This window comes from Pseudorasbora parva, chromosome 1, assembly GCF_024679245.1.
Source record: "Pseudorasbora parva isolate DD20220531a chromosome 1, ASM2467924v1, whole genome shotgun sequence".
NCBI classification, from domain to species: domain Eukaryota; kingdom Metazoa; phylum Chordata; class Actinopteri; order Cypriniformes; family Gobionidae; genus Pseudorasbora; species Pseudorasbora parva.
This window is the reverse complement of record NC_090172.1, coordinates 4259558-4280375: the sequence shown is the minus strand read 5'-3', so window position 1 is coordinate 4280375 and position 20818 is coordinate 4259558. Positions and strand designations below refer to the sequence as shown.

General features: G+C 38.4%; 1 protein-coding gene across 1 annotated transcript in view; it reads right to left on the bottom strand.

Moving 5' to 3' along the window:
* Positions 1 to 8600: 8600 nt before the first annotated feature.
* Positions 8601 to 20818, bottom strand: part of trip4 (thyroid hormone receptor interactor 4) — a 116228-nt gene continuing 104010 nt past the window's right edge. Inside the window, exon 13 of the mRNA XM_067456326.1 lies at positions 8601 to 8770. Within this exon, the coding sequence (XP_067312427.1) occupies positions 8712 to 8770 (59 nt within the window). The 3' untranslated portion in view covers positions 8601 to 8711. The remainder of the gene's footprint in view (positions 8771 to 20818) is intronic.

Below are 20818 nucleotides of genomic sequence, written 5' to 3'. Positions count from 1 at the left end.
CAGGAGGAGGAAGCGCCATGAAATCCAGGAGAATGATCCGGGTGGATTGAACCCTAGGCGCGCAGTCCGCTGTAAGACGTGGAAACTGGATCACTCGTTCTGTTCCCAGCATTCTTCCTGAAACTTCCAGCGTGTGTCTGTGTGTTCACATTTCTTAACTCTTTATGTTTTGTATATGAAATGGCAGATTGATTTTGCAAATTTAAACTAAATTTCTGTGGGTGAACTCAGGATGACTGGGACACTTTTTTGGGAAAAAGTATTCCAATTCATAAAAATCTTATTTTTAGCTTCATTAATGTTAATGCATTTTTGAATAAACTTTAATTAATTGTTTTAATGCTGGGTCAAATATGGACAAACACAACAATTGGGTTAAACGTTTAATTATCAAATTTAACCCAGCGGTATATGTTAAAAAATGCTGAGATGTTTAAAACCAAATTTGGGTCATATGAACAAACTCAACCATTGGGTTTAAAATTTTAATTTAAAAATGTTTATGTTGGGTTTGTCCACATTTGATCCAGATTTAAGTTAAAACAGCCCAGCATTTTTTAGAGTGTTCGATGATGAAATGATCACCCGTGTATTAGACGATTCCAGTCTTTTAATGAATGCCAGTTTTGGATAATTAAAAGGACACAGGTTCACACAATGTTTTTTTTACGGTCATGCTGAATTATCAAATCACAATTTAGTTATCCTGCCTGACTTCTGAACATGAAAACTCTTATTAAATGTCTTGTAAAAACCATTTTTCACCTTTTCTGCCATGAACTTTAGCAGTTTAGCACACAATGAAAGTGGAAAGGGACCAGGGGCCGCCAAAGCCTAGGACAAAAAAGACCATAAAAGAATGATAAAAATGATCAGTGTGCTATATTACAAACCTTCTAAAAAATACTTGAAATTATGAAAGTATATATATATATATATATATATATATATATATATATATATATATATATATATATATATATATATATATATATATATATATATACTGTAAAAAAATATATATATATTATTCAGGCGGCAATTGAAAATGTTTTAGTGAGTGATCACATCTAAATTGCTTCAATTCACAGAAATTCAATTTGGCCAACTGGAAAATTTAGATGTGATCAGTCACTAGAAAATTTTCAATTGCGTCCTGAATATTTTTTACAGTAGGCTATATATATATATTGCCTATATGGTGTGAATAAGACCAGTTTTGACACCACTATAGCTGTTTTCATCAAAAGTTACGAATTTAACATATACAAAATTAGAATATCGCATTAACCAGCGTTTCCATCACATGTACTAAAGAGAACAAAATCGTGAAATTGGCGCAAAATATCAGCAATAAAACTGTAAGCTGCTGTGTGTCTTTTCCCCTCCGTCATTAATGAGTGCCGTCTCACAGCGTCCGGCGAAACACTAAACGCTGTCATGTTCCCTTGCGTTGGGGATGTTGGTGTTTGGGAACACACTCGTGAGAGAGACACTCATTATAATTAAACCCAACCATTGCGGTGACAAACATAAATGACCAAACCAACAGTTGAGATGCTGCGATGCCATTGGTTCGCTGGTTAGTCCGGTTATCCAATCACATCTTCTGTTGAGGCAGTCATATGCTTTTTGTTGGGCATCAAGGGATTTATGCGTTTCCATAATCTTATAGGATAAAAAGAATGATCCGCCTCAATTGAGCGTTTCCATCCAGCGCTTATCCCAAAATGTGCATAAAAATAAGTGGATGATGCCATGCTTTAGAAAATGAGCAGCATTAACATTGTGCTAAACATCCTTTACATAAAGGTTTGAAACAATATATTTGAGTTTACACTCTAAAATGGGCCGGGTTAAAAAAAAAAACAAGCTGTGTTGAAAATGGACACACCCAACAATTGTGTTAAATGTTTGCCCATCCTGCTGGGTAGTTTTTATTTAACTATTGTTTAAAAATGACTGTATTGCTGGCTTAAAAATGAACCCAACGTATGATGGAAATGACACATAAATTAATATGTTTAATGAATAATAATCACCTTTTGATTATTATTGTTGCCTCTAGTAATTATGTGTCAGAGTTTTAATTTCCAGCCTATTTTGGGTTAATTTAAAGGGGGGGTGAAACACTCAGTTTCAGTCAGTGTCATGTCAATCTTGAGTACCTATAGATTAGCATTGCATCCTGCATATCTCCGAAAAGTCTTTATTTTTTTTATAATTATATAAGAAAGATGCGCTGTTCCGAGTCTTTCCGAAAAAAGCCGAGCGGGTGGGGGCGTGTCGTGTGAGCGGAGCTAAATAATGACGTGTGCTCGCTGCTGCTATTGTGTTGAGTCGAGTGCGTCGTAAAGCTGTGTCATCCCTAACAGCGGGAAAAAAACTTTATTCAAAATAAAAATATGGCTTTTAATCAGATACAGCCATACATCTATGATCCGGAATCAGACCCAGAGGCTGCAGTTGAACAGGAGCAGCAGCAAAAACGACTAGAGCAGGACGTCTCTATGTGGTACAAGTTATACACTAACTATATAATATGCTTAGCGACTTGTGTTATTTACATATTTATACTTGAATTATATCATCGTATTTTTGTCTTTGAAGGTGTACATGTGGGAAGTGCAGTTGTGCACGTGTGTGTGTGTTTGTGTGTTTACGCGTGGTTTAGACAATTGTAACGTTAGTAAGCGGACTGGTTTTGCACGGCAGGCTAAGTTAGTGTTTACATAGAAAGACACGGAATAGTAGCGCATTTGAATGAAGAAGCGCTTATTTAGTTCAACATATTTCCCCCCTCTTTGTGTATTGTTGTTTGGAGTGCTTTTACAATACACAAACATAAAGTTACACATATAGTGGCCAGCTAAACAAATGTACACGCACTACACATCGCATGCTCCATTGATCAATTAACTATACGTGATCATGTTTGGGCTACTTGATGAGCATTGGCAAAAACACAGACATTTGAAGCAGTCTCACTCACCGCCTGCGGTTCTAATGTTGGGACTGCTCCATCCTTCAGCATTAGGCGATTGGAAAATCCGGCGTCGAGCTGGGCCTTGTTTGTGAAACAGTCGGCACCGAAATGCAGCGAACAGATATAAACATTCGCGCAACTCAGTTGCTGATCCGGAAAAGCAAATTCCATCCACTGTTGCCTTAACGCGGGGGTTTTGGGGAATCTGTGCAGGACTGTCTTGGTCTGGCAACCAAAAACGCACTTTTTTGGTGACATTATGTGCACATCACGTGTGCAGCAGCCTACAAGCCAGCGCTTTGATGGGCGTAGCCTGTTACTTTCGCTCTCTCCCTCGCTCTCTCTCACGCGCTTCTGGTAGAATTGTCCGTAAGGCCCATACAAGGAAATTCCGCCCCCATTAACGTCAAAGGGGACGCATGATCTCAAAAAACTTGCCGAAACTTATGACTAACCGGAAGTAGTATTTTTGACAAAGAAATACTCCCATCAAACGTCCACCTTAAAGGGGTACTTCAGCGCTGGGAAGATGAATCTGTATTTAAACCGGGTCATCAATGCAGTAGAAATGTGAAATTATTTTTGAATTTGGTGTCTTCTAGACTGAGAAAAGACAGAAAATGTATTTTTGTCCCATGGGGATGAAAGACTACAATTCCCAGAATGCTTCGCTGCCCTGTGAGGCCATTCCCAACACCACCAACTTCATTACTGTGACAGAGTTAGAGAAGACACTACAATTAAAAACTGAACGTGTCTGTTCAATATAATGAGTGAGTCACCGCGCGAGTATCACAGCACTGAGCACTAACTGCAGGAGTGATGAGAGCTGAGGTAATTGCGACTACATTCGCGGCATACATTCACAACTCGAGTTCAGTCTGGCACGCGTTTCAGTTCATGCCTTTGCAAGCTTAACTTTCATAGAAATGAATTTGAGAAGTTAAAAGACTTACATTGCTCACCATAGCTCCGTTTAAATGATCCTGTCTGCAAGCTGAGCTCTCCCTGCCAGCTGAGTGTAATCTCCCATCCCCCATGCGCAGATTCAAAACATGCGGAAATAGCTCCCTCTGCTGGCTGTAGTCTTTAGCCTCTGGGCAAACATTCCTCCTATGATGCAAAAATCGTCATTTTGCATCATAGGAGGAATTTTTCCAGAAATAAAATGCATAAATCTCTTGTCTCAGGGAGATATGAGGGGGGAAAGCACAATAATTTGAATATTCTCCAGGGTTTCTACTGATACAAAGCCATATGCTAATCGCTGAAGTAACCCTTTAACTTTTGAAACTTTGTCTATGTTTAGTATGGGATTCCAAGTCTTTAACAGTGTAAAAAGATCAGTATGCATGAAACAGCATTTCACCCCCCCTTTAAGCCAGCCATACAGTCGTTTTTAAACAATAGTTGGGTTAAATAAAACTGCCTCAAGAGCTCATGTTAGCAGCTCTGATTACCTCACGCAGAAAAAAATTAGAAATTGTTCACCCTATTATGTTAATAAACTGGAGTCGGACAATAATGGAGAGACTTAAGGGCTGCGTCCGAAACCTGGAAAATGCTGCCTTCGGAGGACACATTTGAAGGCATGAAGGCATCAATCTACGTCTGAATCTAATGTTAGCTTCACTTCTGAGAAACCTTCATCTGATTGAGTTTTGAAGGCAGCATACATGTATCCTTCTCTACCTTTGATATCTCACAATCCTCTGCTTTCCATTCAGTGACAGTTGAGCTGGGAAGAAAAGATGGCGTCCGAGAGTAGCGTTTGCTGGTCAGTTTGTGTGTAAATGTATATTTTTTACCAATATTTTCCACTTCTGTTGTCATTTCTAGCATGAAATTATCAATGTAGTAGTTAAATATGTGTTTAGTTCTCACCAAAACTCGCTCTGTATTGCTGTAGATCATTAAACTGTTACTCTGCCTTAGCAGTCTGTCCGAAATCAGTTTCGTGAGGTGCTTTCTTGCTCAAAATGCTGCATTATAAGTCATTGTCTGATGAGGCAGCGAGGCAGCGAGTCAGCTGTCTAGGTTTTCGGACGCAGCCAAGAAGAAATGCCAACATGTAGAATGAGACAGGACGATTCTGAAGGGTTAGTTGATGAATTTATGAGTTTACAATCTTCAAGTCATTGATTTGCATATTCTGTCATAGAGACAGAGCGTATTTAGGCCACGCCCACACCGGGCGGGAAAACAATCCAACGCCCTCCATTGACTTTGTATTGTGTGAAGCGATTGCCTCGTCTTTTTTCACTTATAACAAAAAAAAAACTGAACGAATGTCTAAAAGCTGATATGTGACATGGTGTGCCGCAAACAAGCTAAAAACACATAACTAAGTTTTAATAAGCTGTCGACCCCAAAAAACGAGCGTTTAAGAAGACAAGTGGATACAGGCAATAAGACATAAAGCTTCAGCGGGAAGAATAGGTCAATTTTTGGGGATCCTGACCCTCAGTGTGTCTCAGTATGCCTACGTGTGCAGTAAACATGTTGTCAAATATCCAAATGTCAGTTTTGTATATTAAATTTCCTGTCGCTGATTACTTTCCCCTTCAGTGTGCGAAGTTCTCAGCGTAATCCCGCATGTCCCGCTCTGTCTCTATTGCATGTATGCCCTTTTATGTCTTTAAACGCTCGTTTTTCGGGTCAACAGCTTATAAAAACTTCTAGTGTTTTGTTCCTGGGTTTTTTAGTTTGTTTTCTGTACACCTTGTCACATATCAGCTTATAGACATTGTTCGTTTTTTTTTTTTGTAATAAGTCTGAAATGACAAGGAAATCGCTTCCCGCAATAGAAAGTCAATGGAGACGGTTTGTTTGTTCCCCCCCCAGTGGGCGTGGCTTTCAGATTATGACGCGTGTCGCTCTGTCTCTATGATAATCTCCCCCTTTGTTGTGTGTTCTGTGGGGCGGGGTTTATGTAAATTCCTTGTTAGTGATGTCACTAACCCGGGAGGAAGCTTGTGTAGTCCCCACCAGCCGATTCTTGTAGTCCTTAAAAAACTATTTAAAAAAAAAGAAAATATCTCCCTTTGCTTTGAACTTTGCAAATATTGTTTATGCTCAAACAGCAACATTACACACTCAGTGAAATCATAAATCAATCACCCCTTTAAAAGAGGAGGAGTTAAATGATTAAACACTTGACATTGTGGCTGAGAGAACATGATTATCTGTAATGTTTTTGCTTTCGGTTAGTGCATGATGACTGACAGCATTGCCTTCGAGGCATGACCAAGCCCAGACATACGTGTTAATACAGCGAACACATTTTTAACACTCAAAAATGTCCTAATAATGTCCAAATGCTATTTGTCAATGTGCAGGTATGCTTGTTACTCTTTCACACTAGAGAGCTCCTCAAAACAAAGATGGCTTCCCGCCGGCTGATAACAAACCAGCCGAATCTGAGCCGTGGGGAGATCGTTCTCTGGGGGGCAGCGTCGTGTCTGTAGCCACAGGTATGCTCATTTGCACTTTCTTTATTCGAGGTTAACAGAGTGAGGCCTGTCAAACCGTGGTAAGAGAAGGAAACGCCTGCGAGGAAAGTGCTGACCGAGAACAGGAAGACCTGCTGCTGACATTCCTCCTACAACCTAAGCCTCTTTTAAAATGCCCCCTCATTCAGATGCAAAAACTGACGCTTTTCACAGGATAATTAGCTCCTTCACACTTGAGTCGTGCTTTTAATGGCTCATACTGTTTGCTTAAACAAATGCAGGGAATTAGTTTGAATGCTCCACAATATTGTTGTTTTATTGAGAAACATTTTTCACGTATGTATCCCGTGCATTGAAGCCCACCCAAGATCAAAACTCTGAAAAACTGAACTTTGGAAGCTCTTCGGCTCTCCCAGAGAAACGTCTTTTGTACTTCGGCACAAAGCAGCGTCCCAGACCCATCGCTGCTTCAGATGAGCCCGTTTGAGTCGCTGCTCACGGCCTTTACACAACGGAGGCTTTTCAGAAGGGTCAATCTGAGACTCAAACGCGTTCGCAATTTGGGAAATTCATTTGGCACATTACAATATGATGGTCAAATATTTGGAAACATTAAGGTGTACTGAAAGGAGTCTCTTCTGCTCACCAAGGCTGCATTTATTTGATCAAAAATATAGTAAAAACAGAAATACTGTGAAATATTATTAAAATGTAAAATAACTGTTTTCTATGTCAAATGTAATGTATTTCTGTGATAGCTGTATCTTCAGCATCATTCCTCCAGTCTTCAGTGTCACATGATCCTTCAGAAATCACTCTAATGATGATTTGATGCTCAAGAAACATTTATGATTATTATCAATGTTAAAAACAGCAGTGCTGTTTAACATTTTTGTGGATTTTTTTTCCGGATTCTTTGATGAATAGAAAGTTCAAAAGAACAGAATTTATAATAATAACAAATATTTTGTAATATTTATTTATTTCATAAAAGACCCCACTGTCTTATTTTATCAGTTTAATGTGCATTTGCTAAAAAGTATTTTCCCTTTCTTTTCTTTTGACTTTTGAATGACAGTGTATCATTTCCAAATAAACCGATGTTTGAACATTGATAATATTAATGATTATCGAAGGATCATGTGACACTGAAGACTGGAGTAATGATAATAAATTCAGCTTTGATCACAGGAATAAATTACATTTGACAATATATTCATGTAGAAAACAGTTTTTACATTTTAATAATATTTCACAGTATTACTGTTATTGTATTTCTGATCAAATAAACACAGCCTTGGTGAGCAGAAGAGACTTTTTTCAAAAACAAGGCGTTTCCAAAATGTTGGCCGGTAGTACATATAATATAAAATGTAATTGATTCATTTAAACTTTATTTTAATGACGATTAAGCACATTTCATCCTTTCTCAATTGTTAGTAGTGTACCGTAAATGTGAAATATAAAATAAGTATAATTCACATTTTTTGTAAAAAAAATATATTATATTTAAATATATATTTATTAAAAAAATAAATATTTATTTTAAATAACTATTATTTTAATAAGAAGAAACATTTAAAAAAATGAAAGCAAATTTTTGCATTACAGGTATTGTAATTTAGTGGGAAACTGACTTTTCTTTTTTCCTTTATTGTTATTATTTTGTGAGAATTACCCGAAAGGATTCACAAATGACACAAAGATCAAAACGAAGCGATCCCAGAACAACAGAACGCATATGCGAGCGAACCGCTCGTCATGCTGATGCATTTACCCGTGTGGAAATGTACAGAAGAAGAGGGGAATATATGCTCCATGGCTACTCGAATGCAGTTCCCATCATGCAATCTAGCGTTAATGGAGGCAGTCATTTGCTCTTTCTGGTGCAGAGATGCCTGTGTCACAAAGAAGACACTCAATCACTCTGAGAGCAGCACAACCAAAACCCTGAGAGGCCGCGAGCCCCACAGAACAAGAGCAGCTCCAGCACAATCGCCTCTTCAGTCAGCAGAACATTCCTTGCTCAGCCAACCGCTTCTGGCTCAGCCGGCTTTATGAGCTGGGAATCCAATTGAGATTAAAAGGGAGCTGGTTAATTAAATGGCAAAAAAGACAACAAAAATATAATACTGAAACGTATGAAAGAACAGATACACAAGTAGCTTTCAGCCTTTTATTGCAGAAAAAGGGAATGATGTGTATTTTGGGCGCGGTGGCTTCCACGGGGATCCTCTGTTCCTCGTCTCTTGACCGCCATGTCTTTGTTCAGGTCAGGCCGGCTGCATTAAACACTTCTTGGCACTTTGGTGGCTCTGGCTCTCCAGTTTCCCTGTGTGAGAGAATGGGGAGGGGCGAGGTTAATGGCGATTCGAGTCCCGGTGACCTTTTCAAAGCTCCCTGTCAAACAACGAAAAGCTGCCCCGCTGAGCTGAAGGCTGGGATCAGGAAGAGGGAATTTATGAATCTGTTTACACACACACAGTCACACGTCCAACACCTTTTTCACACTCTCTCATCGTACATATAGTGACTGCAGCGCGGTAAAAGTCACACTAACACGCCGTTACTCGGGATGCATGATGCGTTCACAGAACAGCCCATCTGTTACATGTGAAGAGCAAGAAATTCAGGGAATTTTGATTGACAACCAACTAACGTTCCTCGAATGATGTTCAACATTCAACTGCATGGATGTTGTTATTGGGAACATACAGTACCATCTGTAGGGAAGTCAATAGACTCAAATCTTCCATCTTGTTTATTCTTTAAAATCTGTCTTAATGTCTTCTTTTTCTTTCCAAATGCCGTTTTAATGCACTCGGTTAATCTTGCAAGGAATATTGCCTTATTGATTTCTACCAGTGTTTCGCTCTTATTGCATATTTGTTGAGCTTCTGTAAATACATTTAACCATGTAAAGACTGCAAATGACTTAACCATTGTTAAAGTCCAGTTTGGATTGGGTTTTGTCATTAGGAAGGCCATGGGTGTTGTAGTAGAGGAAAACAGATGAGAATGAGGCAGTTTTGTCAAATTGAGTAAAAGTGTTACCCTCGTCTAAAAACAAATGATAGTAAACACTTAAAATGTTCTCAGTCTTACAGTATAGTTTTTTTAGTTAGTTTTATCAGCATCACAGTGAAAGCTAATGCCATGTTTTCTCATAATATCATCTAAAGGGAGTGTGTGTACGGAGAATAACAAAGGGCCCGAGACTGAGCCTTGTGGCACTCCATACTTACAGTACATTGATTATCAGTGAATAACAATTTCAATTTTAATCTGTTTTTCGCACAAAACTATTCAATTACTTTAAATGGAAATAAGAATACATGACTGAGGAGCACAAAACCAGTCCTGCGTCTCACGGGTATATTCGTGGAAATAGCCAACAATAAATTGTATGGGTCAAAATTATCCATTTTTCTTTTATGCCAAAAATTATAAGGATATTCAGTAAGGATCATATTCCATCAATACATTTGGTACATTTCCTACCGTAAATATATAACAAATGCATTATTATTAGTAGTAATATGCATTGCTAAGGACTTAATTTGGACAACTTTAAAGGATTTTCAAATAGTTGTATCTCTGCCAAATATAGCAAACCATTCATCAATGGAAAGCTTATTTATTCAGCTTTCAGATGATGTATAAATCCCTATTTTAAAAAATGTACCCTTATGACTGGTGTTTTGTGGTCTAGGGTCACATAAAGCGCACAATGTAAGTTGTACTGACCCCCTTTTTTGGAGTATTGTTTTGTCCTTTTTGAAGCTTTTGTTGTATGGAAAAGAACAGATTGGATATTCAACTATAGCTCAAGCTGAGAAGATGATTTTAAGTTTTAGGTCTATTGTTTTAAGTTCCTTGTTACATTTTACTTGTATTTTTTTATCTGCCCTTAAAGGGATAGTTCACCCAAAAATTAACGTTACCCCATGATTTACTCACCTTCAAGCCATCCTAGGTGTTTCTTCTTTCAGACGAATACAGTCAGAGTTATATTAAAAATGTCCTGGCTCTTTCCAGCTTTATAATGGCAGTGAATGGCAGCCCAAAATTTGAAGCCCAGAAAAGTGCATCCCTCCATTATAAAAGTGCTCCACACGACTCCGGGGGTTAATAAAGGCCTTCTGAAGAGATGTGTTTGTGTAAGAAAATTATCCATATTGAACACGTTATAAATTAAAATAATAAGCTTTTGCAAGACCAGCTTATGAATTTAGCTTATGAAAAAAGTGTAACGCCTCTTCAAGCATTCAAAATGCTTCCGCTACGTCCGACGTCACGTCAGTAACACTTTTTCCGTAAGTTGTATACAGAAGGCGCTCTTGCGGAGGCTAGATATTTTACTTTATAGCGTGTTAAATATGCATATTTTTCTTACACAAACCCATCGATTCGCTTCAGAAGGCCTTTATTAACCCCAGTGGAGCTGTGTAGAGCACTTTTATAATGGATGGATGCACTCTTTTGGGCTCCCATTCACTGCCATTATAAAGCTGGGATTAGCCAGGACATTTTTTAATATAACTCTGATTGTATTCCTCTGAAAGAAGAATGTCATACACACCTAGGATGACTTGAAGGTGAGTAAATCATGAGGGAATTTGAATTTTTGTTGAACTAACCCTTTAAGTTTCCAACAGTTATAGTTATTCGAATGGCCCATGTTGTTTTTTCCAGACTATAAGCAGTCCTGTTAGATTACATAAATCCTTGAGTTCAGAGCTTGATCTGAGCGTAGGTAGTTGATGGAGTTCCAGCAATGCTGCGTACCCACTGCACCTATTACTGGGCTGGCTCCTGTGCTGCAGTATGGGTAATAAACTGCTTCACAGCAGCCCCCAACTAGAGCAATCAATGGGAAATTATCTTGCCGGATCGATATCTGGCCTTTTAGAAGTTGCCTCTCCAGCCAATGCAGAATCCCGAGACTCAGCAGCTCTACGCAACCATTGGCTGGAGAAGAGCATCTCCATTAGACTGTGTTTGTGATGTTTCTTTGTAGTTATATTATGTTTAGATCTCTCTTCTGGAATCGTCTTACCTCATTTCAAATGCGCTTCTATTGCTCGGTTTGATAAGAAAAAGTGTTTTTATCAAAGAAAATAAATTCTCTTTGTTGTTGACCCAACTGATCTGTTCATTCATGTCTCGGTAGTGTGAAATTCTCTTCTTACTGCAGTGTGACAGTGTGCTTCAGATACATGCTCTGAAAGATTGTTTACAAGGTTTTTGCTTTCCTAGCGCCCAGGTTTAATAGGACGAGACAAACAAAAAGACAACATCTGATAAGCTGGCTTTAGCTTATGTCGTGTTTCGTGACTCAAATCTTGGTCAGGTTACAGATTTCATCCGTATGAGCTGTTTGAAGTGAGCCAGATTCTGCCGTTCTCACAGGTTGACAGATGCTCTCGCTGTGCATCTTGTGCTGAGCGCTGCCAAATGAAATGAAAAAGCGGCCAGCTAAGATCAAGGGGTGGAATTGAGAGTCTTTGCTTTCCCACAGAATAGAGATGCTAATGCCAGCCAGATCAGCATCATCTCTTGTGCTATCGATCGAGTGGCTCCGGTTTCAGAATTGAAGACTGTTGAGAGCCTCGCACAGGCGGATCTTAGCTACAGTAATGCAGCGTTAGGAATCACAGAATCTCCCCTGAAAAATCGGACAGAACTGACACTAGCCTGGAATTGAGATTTCTTGAGCATTTGTAGTTCTTGAAGATTAAGGGCCCTATTTTAACGATCTGAGCGCATGGTCTAAAGCGCATGTCACAAGTGCACTTTTGCTAGTTTAACGACATGAAAAATGGTTGGCTCGCCCGGTACATGGACCAAAAGGGTCGTCCCTCGTCTCTTAATGAGTCATGGGTGTGTTTTGGGCGTAACGCGCAATAAACCAATCAGAGCCTCATCTCCCTTTCCCTTTAAAAGCCAGTTGCACTCGCACCATGGTGGATTCACTATTTATATGCGAGTGGAAAGACTGAATGCTTTTTTCAGAGAAAAATCCTTTTATTTGTAATATTTAAATGTGTGTGTGCTGCTGCTCATCCCTGTGTGTGTGATAAGCAGAGCGTACACGTGTTGTGCGCTGCCTATATCAGTGGTCGACAACTGGCCAAAATTGGCCCGCCAGCGATAATATCTGGCCCACGTGCGCCGCCAGATTGTTTTGATAGAGGCTGGTTCTGAAATATATCTGTCATGATAGCGTAACAGAGGTGAGCTAATGAGAGCTGTGCAGGTAAACTCCCCCCATGTCAAGAGACGCTGTAGTCTAGTGGCTTGCGTAAAAATGTTGCAGCCTTTAACCTCATTGTTAGAGCGTCAGACTTCCATGCAGAAAGACCCGAGTTCGAGCACCGCTTAAAGCGGGCGGTGCGCACCTAAGAAATTACAACACCAGTTACTCACAATTAATTTGTCTTTAGTGATTTTGAAATTGTGAGCTTTTAATTTGAAACGTTCTGAAAGACTTGTGGTTCGCTAGACAGGCCTCTAAAAGAGCCGTCATGTATATTTACTTAACATTCTTCCTTTCCGATACACAACATATGTTGTAATATTGCGTGTCCCGTAATGTCTGGTCTCAAATAATACCAACAAGTGATGGTGAATGTTCAAAATTATTGAATCTGCAATTTTGAAAGAAGTTATTGAAGAAGACACATAGAAAATAATATGAACAAGGAGGAACTATTATATTTATTTTATTGTCCTTTTTTTATGTATATAAGTGCGCAGGTGTTATTGTTAGATGGGGTGGAATTATTTGTGGGTTCTATGTGTAAGTGAATAGAGTTAATTTGTGTGTTGTATGGTTTTGTTGTGTTTAACAAAATACAATAAATAAAGTATAAAAAAAAAAAAAAAGAGCCGTCATGAAATGTGTGGTGTGATAAAACGAACAGTGAACCATTGAAACAATTGCTTATAACGCGAGGCCTCAGCACCCACACGTGAGCAATAAAAACTCCCTTTTTTTTAAATCAAAAATACCATGAATTTCTTTCTAGTGGACAATATTTTCATTTTCTGGTAGACTTTAATCTCATTAAAGCCTTGATTACATGTGTGACGTTTCACACTTGTCCATAGAAGACCACAAATGCCAGAAATCCAATAGTATCATAAATGTTCAGGATGGATTTCATTGTTGGAGATCCCCAAAGGATCCGTACAGGAGGAAACACTCTCTGGTTTTTATTGTGTTCAATCATATGTGTTCCTGAAACGGCTGTTTGTCTTGTAGCCATGGGCAGTGAAGGGTGGGAGGAGGGACGTCAACACATGCACTCAGTGGGGGTAATAAACACAGACAGCTGGAGCGTTGTGATCTAGCTCTAGAGGTATTATCCATGTTAATGAGTTAAGACGAGCTGGAATAAATGACTAGAAATAATAATGTAATAACGTCTTTGAGTCAAGTCAAAGCCTAATAAAACAAATCTGACAAACTCTGAGGGTCTCAATCATGGATAACGCACAGAAGTGCCAATGGAGAATCACATCACAGTCTAGGGAAATCCAGCACGTTTTTTCCAATCTAACTCTAAGTACCTTAATGATTAGAGCATGTCATGAATGCTCACAGACACTTACAGCTTCCTCACTGCGGTGAATTCAATGCACACGCGTCTCCTGGAAGGAAGAGGCTGTCGGCTGGTTTAATCATATGGAATTTACTCAACGATTTCCCCTGCTGCAGAATTGGACTAAAATGAAAGGTATGAATAGGTCCCTGTGCACTTTTTTCATCAAGTGTGTTAAACGGGAGCTGAGAGTGCTACACTTTTATTATCAGAAAATACATTCCCCAAATTACCTACCAAACGAACACGAGCAGCACTTTATGAATGAAGGCAGCCAGAATTCTGGGTAAATCTGAACAGCTTTCTGCTGAATGTACTTAAATATGGTCAAATGTGCTTGCCCATTATCAAAACAGCCATTGAAAAAAACAAACACGCAAAGGTCAGGGGAAATTTTGAACACTGTGGAAGATGATCATTTTTATTTCTGCAGAGCTTTCTGTGGTGACTGAGGTGGGAGAAAGTCACACATGTTCAGGTCACAAATAGGCCTTAAGAGCCTTCCATCAAGTCTCAAACCAAGTTTTCAAGAAGAGAATGAGGTTGTAATGGTTGTGTCTAATATCCCGCCATTGTAAAATGTGCATACAGCAAATCTCCTTTTATGAATATGGTCCATTTATCCAGTCTTTACATCGAAAAGTAATGCTCTTGGGAGATTCTCTTCTACCTTCTCTATTTTTTGTTCTGTGCCGGTGGTTCTGTGACTAGCATTGTTTATCTGTAGATATTGCATCATTTGCTAAATGTGTTTTGTGCTGGCAAAATGAGACGATATGAGCAAAAACATTCTCAATTAAAAAAACCTTAAAAATGATTTCTGATAGTTTTGAGATCTAGACTTAAATTGAGGGGTGACCGTGCCTTTCCTATTGTTGGCCCAAAATTGTGGTATATTCTTCCTCTATCCCTAAGATTAACCTCCACCGACTCTGAATTTAAAAAACAACCTTTTCTCCAAGGCCTTCAAATGTTTTTGAGTTTTAAGGTTGACATTTTTTTCTGATTGGTGTTTTGATGTTAACTCCCTTTATCATTGGTTTGCGTTTATTAAATTTTTTCTTATCTGTCCATTTTTTTAAATATATATCTTTTGTCTTTTTCTGTACAGCACAATGGTCAACTACTTGTGCTATATACTGTTAATACGATTTTATTTGAAAATTTGATTGGTTTGAATCAGACAAAAAATGACCGAGCTACACCTGTTTGAAGTTGATTCTGAGAAACATCGAGTTTAAAAAATCGAGTTTGTTTCTAAAACAAAATCACCTAGAAATCATACCTTAAAATCCCTGGTAATAACACCAAATTTGACACACACAGGTCAAAACCAAATATCTATAGAAAAATACATATTCAACATTTTTTATATGATACCATCCGATTAACATAAATTAAACAGACAGTCTATATATTAATATCTGCTGTAATGCACAGATCTAATATAATGTTACACATCAGATGTTTTCCCCCAACAATTAACCAAATGTTCACAAAAGATATAACAGATAATGTTTGCTTGAATACTCGCCATGACAGATTATTATTTTTTCTTTCTGATATAATTTTTTAAGCATAGGATTGTGTGCTATGTGAGTCTTTGCGCATGTGTCAAATCTGATCATCATCATTTTAGATGTTTAATTGCTATTTGGAGCATTGGGATCACTAGACAAGAGTTTACTTAACTAATTTTTGTGAAATGCTCAAAATCGACATTTTTTTCCTGTGCGCATTACTACTCATTTTGCCAGCACGGGCCACAAATGTAATAATTTCATTACAGTTCTTATAAATTAATTGTCGAGTCATGCAGTTCAAGTCCAAGTCAAGTTTTGAGCCATTGGTTCCCAAGTCAAAGTCAAGTTAATCATGACGCAAGTCCTTAAAGGGATCCCCGTGGTGTTGAGACTTGTATGGCTTAATATGACATAAATTATGTCTCTTACTGAAATATGTAGTAGAAAACCCATGAAAGATCTATGTTATTTAAAAAAAAACATGGGCGGCACCATTTTGTTTGCGTTCTAGGTTGATGACGTAGAATGGTTGCACTCCTCAATCAGCTGGCGTTACCCGTAGCTATTTTTACCACAACGCAACTCGAAAATTGTTTCAGAGTTAAACAAAACCAATGAATTGCTTTGTAATTGTACTTAAAACACACTCAAACATACATGTGCACACAAACTCACCTACACAAGTCACAAACAGATCGGCGGGCGCGCACACCTGACAGACTGCTGTCTCAATCGAGATGTTGGCTGCTCAGTCTCGACCACGACAGGGGCTAAATCTGAAATCGACCCCTTATACCCTGAAATAGGGCATTATTTGAAGGGACGGCCATTTGTAGTGTTGTCCGACACCATAGTGGACATGTTTGAGTGCACTCATTCAGTCTTACGTTGCGCCGCAATAACGAGTGTACAGCCGATTTACACACAACAGCTGTCCGACTTCACGCACTCGTCTTCATTCACTCCTTCAAGTTGTATTAGTGAACAAAAGTAGGGAATGTTATTCGTGTCTTAAAGATGAAAGTTTAAAGATTGAGGTTTTAAGTCACTGAGCTTGTGCTCAGTGACTTAAATGCACGAACCAACATCATCACCAAAACATCCTGCCTCTCTTCCTCACGTTCCCCTATCCCATGCTCCGACCTAGATAGTTCCCTCTGCTGGATACATTAGGCATTACAGTTAATCTACTGCATATCAACAGTCTATCTATGATATCAACACAGGGAATCGTGAATGAGGGTGATCTGTTGGTGTGTGTGTGAGTCTGTGAGAGAGAGAGTTTGTGAGCACATGTATGTTTGAGTGTGTTTTAAGTACAATTACAAAGCAATTCATTGGTTTTGTTTAACTCTGAAACAATTTTCAAATTGCGTTGTGGTAAAAATAGCTACGGGTAACGCCAGCTGATTGCCGAGTGCAACCATTCTACGTCATCAACCTAAAACGCAAACAAGATGGCGCCGCCCATGGTCCAAATATAAAATAGATTTTTTAAATAATGTAGATCTTTCATGGGTTTTCTACTACATATTTCAGTAAGAGACATCATTTATGTTATATTAAGCCATACAAGTCTCAACACCAGGGGATCCCATTAAATTTTCAACTCAAGTCAGTCTCAAGTCAAGTCATGTTGCTCGAGTCCCCCCACCTAAAGCTTGAAGTCGAGAGCTGAACATGTTCCATAAAAATCTCCAATGCGCTTTCCCATTTTAGATGCAAACCCACACACAGACCAGGACAGGTACGCAGAGGAATCACAGTGCTTGGACCGTTAAAACAGGGACACACTGTGTTTACAGCACTTCCCCTAATATGCTGTGACATTAATCAATTCCACCTGCCACACAGAGTTTGGAGTTTGTTGAAACAGCCAGCTGAGGATGGGAATTTTCCAGACACATGAAGAGAAAGACAAAGAAAAGTGACTGATGAAAAGAAAGACAGCCCAGTCCTACTGGCTGCCAGGGAGCTCCAGACCAAGAGAAAAATCTTCCAGCCACCAGGGTCGCCCATACTAATGGGCCAACCAGAGAAAACAGATTAATCCTGCAGCCATTAATAATTCCTGCAACTGTTCCCTCCAAGGCAATTAATCACCTCCCCTCTCTGTCAGCACAAGAGCCTGGGGCTAAGCACAGATTCGGGGCTACTGCTGGAGACACGACTAAACTCATTCTCAATCACAACCATACTCACACCGCTCCATAGAGCAATGCAGACATCATTAGCAGAATCTACTCAGATAATACACACAACATCCATCCATATTCTTAATATACATGATAGTAAGTGTTTTTGGATCATATTAAAAGGTATCAAAGGTATCATCATATATATGGTATTAATATGATACCATGTTTAAAAATCGTACATGTCCATAAAACCTTGTCACCATATTAATATGTAAGATTTTTGGATCAAAATATCCAAAAACCACTAGAATGGTGTTATGGTGTATATTTTGTTTACTTGTGTACTTACATTATCTCAAATGTTTCCAAGAATGTTTAAATCCAGAGAAATTTTAACCAGAACACAGACCATGGTAAAAACCATGGAAACACCAAAGACCCTTTCAAATGTGTTTTATTAGACAGGTGAGCAACTGTTTGGATCATTGATGGACAGAAAACTAATCATTGTTCTCCAGCTCAACACAGTTAGTCTTAATGTTTAAATCTGGTGTTCTTGGTTTACCGCGAGTACCATGTTTTACCATGCCTAATATCGATCTCGCTCACTGCAGTGTGAACAAGTGTCTCATAGTAGTGCTGAGCGAACACACAGGGTAGCATTATAACATCACTAACACACTCAAATGTGTGTAATATGATAAAACAGAACCGCGTTAACCAACATGCACGAGTAGAAGAAGTAGAAGTGCTCATCTGTGGCAGAATAAAAGCCCCGCCAAATCCTGGCGTCATCAAGATATACCTTTGTTTTGAATAAGCAGCGAAAAATTAAACTTATTTTCACTCATCATGCATCTCCTTTTAATGTCCAGTGTGAGCTTGTGAAGGGATACCATCTCAAAACTTAATTTAGTTTTCAATAAGCGGCCTCTAGCGGTAAAAAAAACCTACATATTGTGGCTTTAATCTTCACATTAACTATTACTCTGTGTCATGCTAACCCATGAAATAATTAACCATAAGAGTTGTTTTAGCCTTATGTTGGCATCACAAAAAATCAAGCAAGTGAAATATGGAGTTCCACAAGGTTCGGTCTTAGGCCCTTTGCTATTCTTGAATACGCCTCTCTTTCAAGTAATATAATCAAGAAACATCTTGTTTTTGACACTCCAATGTATCAAACAAAACCATGGTATTACCATCCCTTACCAAAATGAACCATGGCTTTATCATAGTAAAAGTGTAGTAACCATGTTTTTTTGCTAATTGATTACCATTTATATAACCACAGTTTTACCACAAATACCACGGTTAAACTATGGTTAGTGTAGCAAAGCCATGGTTAATTTGAGGTTACCATAGTTTAACTATAATAACCATGTTTTTTGGGTTTTATTTGTATTAAAACCATGGTTCATTTTCGTAAGGGATGATCCCATGTCTACAATATATATGATATCCCCATGGTACCACTATCAGAAAGATTATAATTAGGTACACGTAATGATTCAGCCTTACAATGTAATACACAACATTAGCTTGTTAAAAAAACTACCATGTCATTAACATAGTATAACAATGTCCACAATGACAAAACATGTCCAAAACCATGAAAGTACCCAAGCAGGCTACAGCTACCACTGATATACAACCACCTGGTCTCTGTATAGAGCAATCTGGCATAACCATCACATTAACATTTACTCTGTGTTACGCTAACTCGTTAAATAAGCATAAGTAGTGGTTCAGGCTTATTATGTTGGCATCACAGAAAATCACAGTGAAGTATGGATTTCCACAAGGCTCTGTCTTAGGCCCTTTGTGGTTCTTGTATACACTTCCCTTTCAAAGGGATATAATTAGAAACGTATTGGTGTTTTTGAATGGGACTCCAATGTATCAAATAATACCAAGATACCATGCCTACTACAATATATATATATATATATATATATATATATATATATATATATATATATATATATATATATATATATATATATATATATATATATATATATATATATATATATATATATGACCCTGGAGCACAAAATCTGTCATGCATCTCAAGGGTATATTTGTGCCAATAGCCAACAATACATTGTACGGGTAAAAATGATTAGGATATTAAGTAAAGATCAAGTTCCATTAAAATATTTTGTAAATTTCCTATATGTATTAATAGTATACATTGCTAAGGACTTCATTTGGACAACTTTAAAGGTGATTTTCTCAATATTTAGACTTTTTTGCACCCTCAAATTCCAGATATTCATATAGTTGTATCTCAACCAAAAATTGTCCTGTCCTAACAAACCATACATCACTGGAAAGCTTATTTATTCATTTGTGATGTATAAATCTTAATTACAAATTGGCCCTTATGACCGGTTTTGCGGTCCAGGGTTACATACATGATATCACCATGATACCATTTTAAGAAAGAATATAATTAGGTATACGTAATGATTCAGCCTTACAATGTAATACACAATTGTAGCTGTAACTTGTACAAAAAAAAACATGGTATTACAATGACTAAACATGCCCAAAACCATGAAAGTACCCTAGCAGACTGGCTTTTGAACAAGCTACAGCTACCACTGAAAAACAGCCAGCTGGTCTCTGTATAGACAAATCTGGCACAACAGTGAGTCAGAACTCAATCCAGGTGAGAAAATCTCACATATATGTTGACGGTGACTCACTAAAGCCTTTTGGAAGAGAGATCAGGCAGATCCTCCCAGCAAACAGTGTAGCACAATTAGTCACAGAGCTCTTTACATGAGATATGATGGCTCGATTATCATTCATTAATGAGAAACACTTGAGTACATGACCGCTCCCCCACACTCAAACACTGCTGAGCTCTCTGTTCCACTTCTCTCCTGTGAGGGGGAGGCAGGGCAAGAAAATCTTCATTAGCAGAGCAGCGGCAAAAGAAAGCGGATGAGAGAAAGGAGGAGAGAGAAGCAGAAGGGGGGAATAAATTGAGGCTGATCTGCTGCTCTGTTTTTGAGGCACTGAGATTTGCATATATGTGCAGCAGTGCAGAGGGAGAAATGTGTCAGTACTGACAGCTTCCTGAGAATCTTTAGGTTCGACA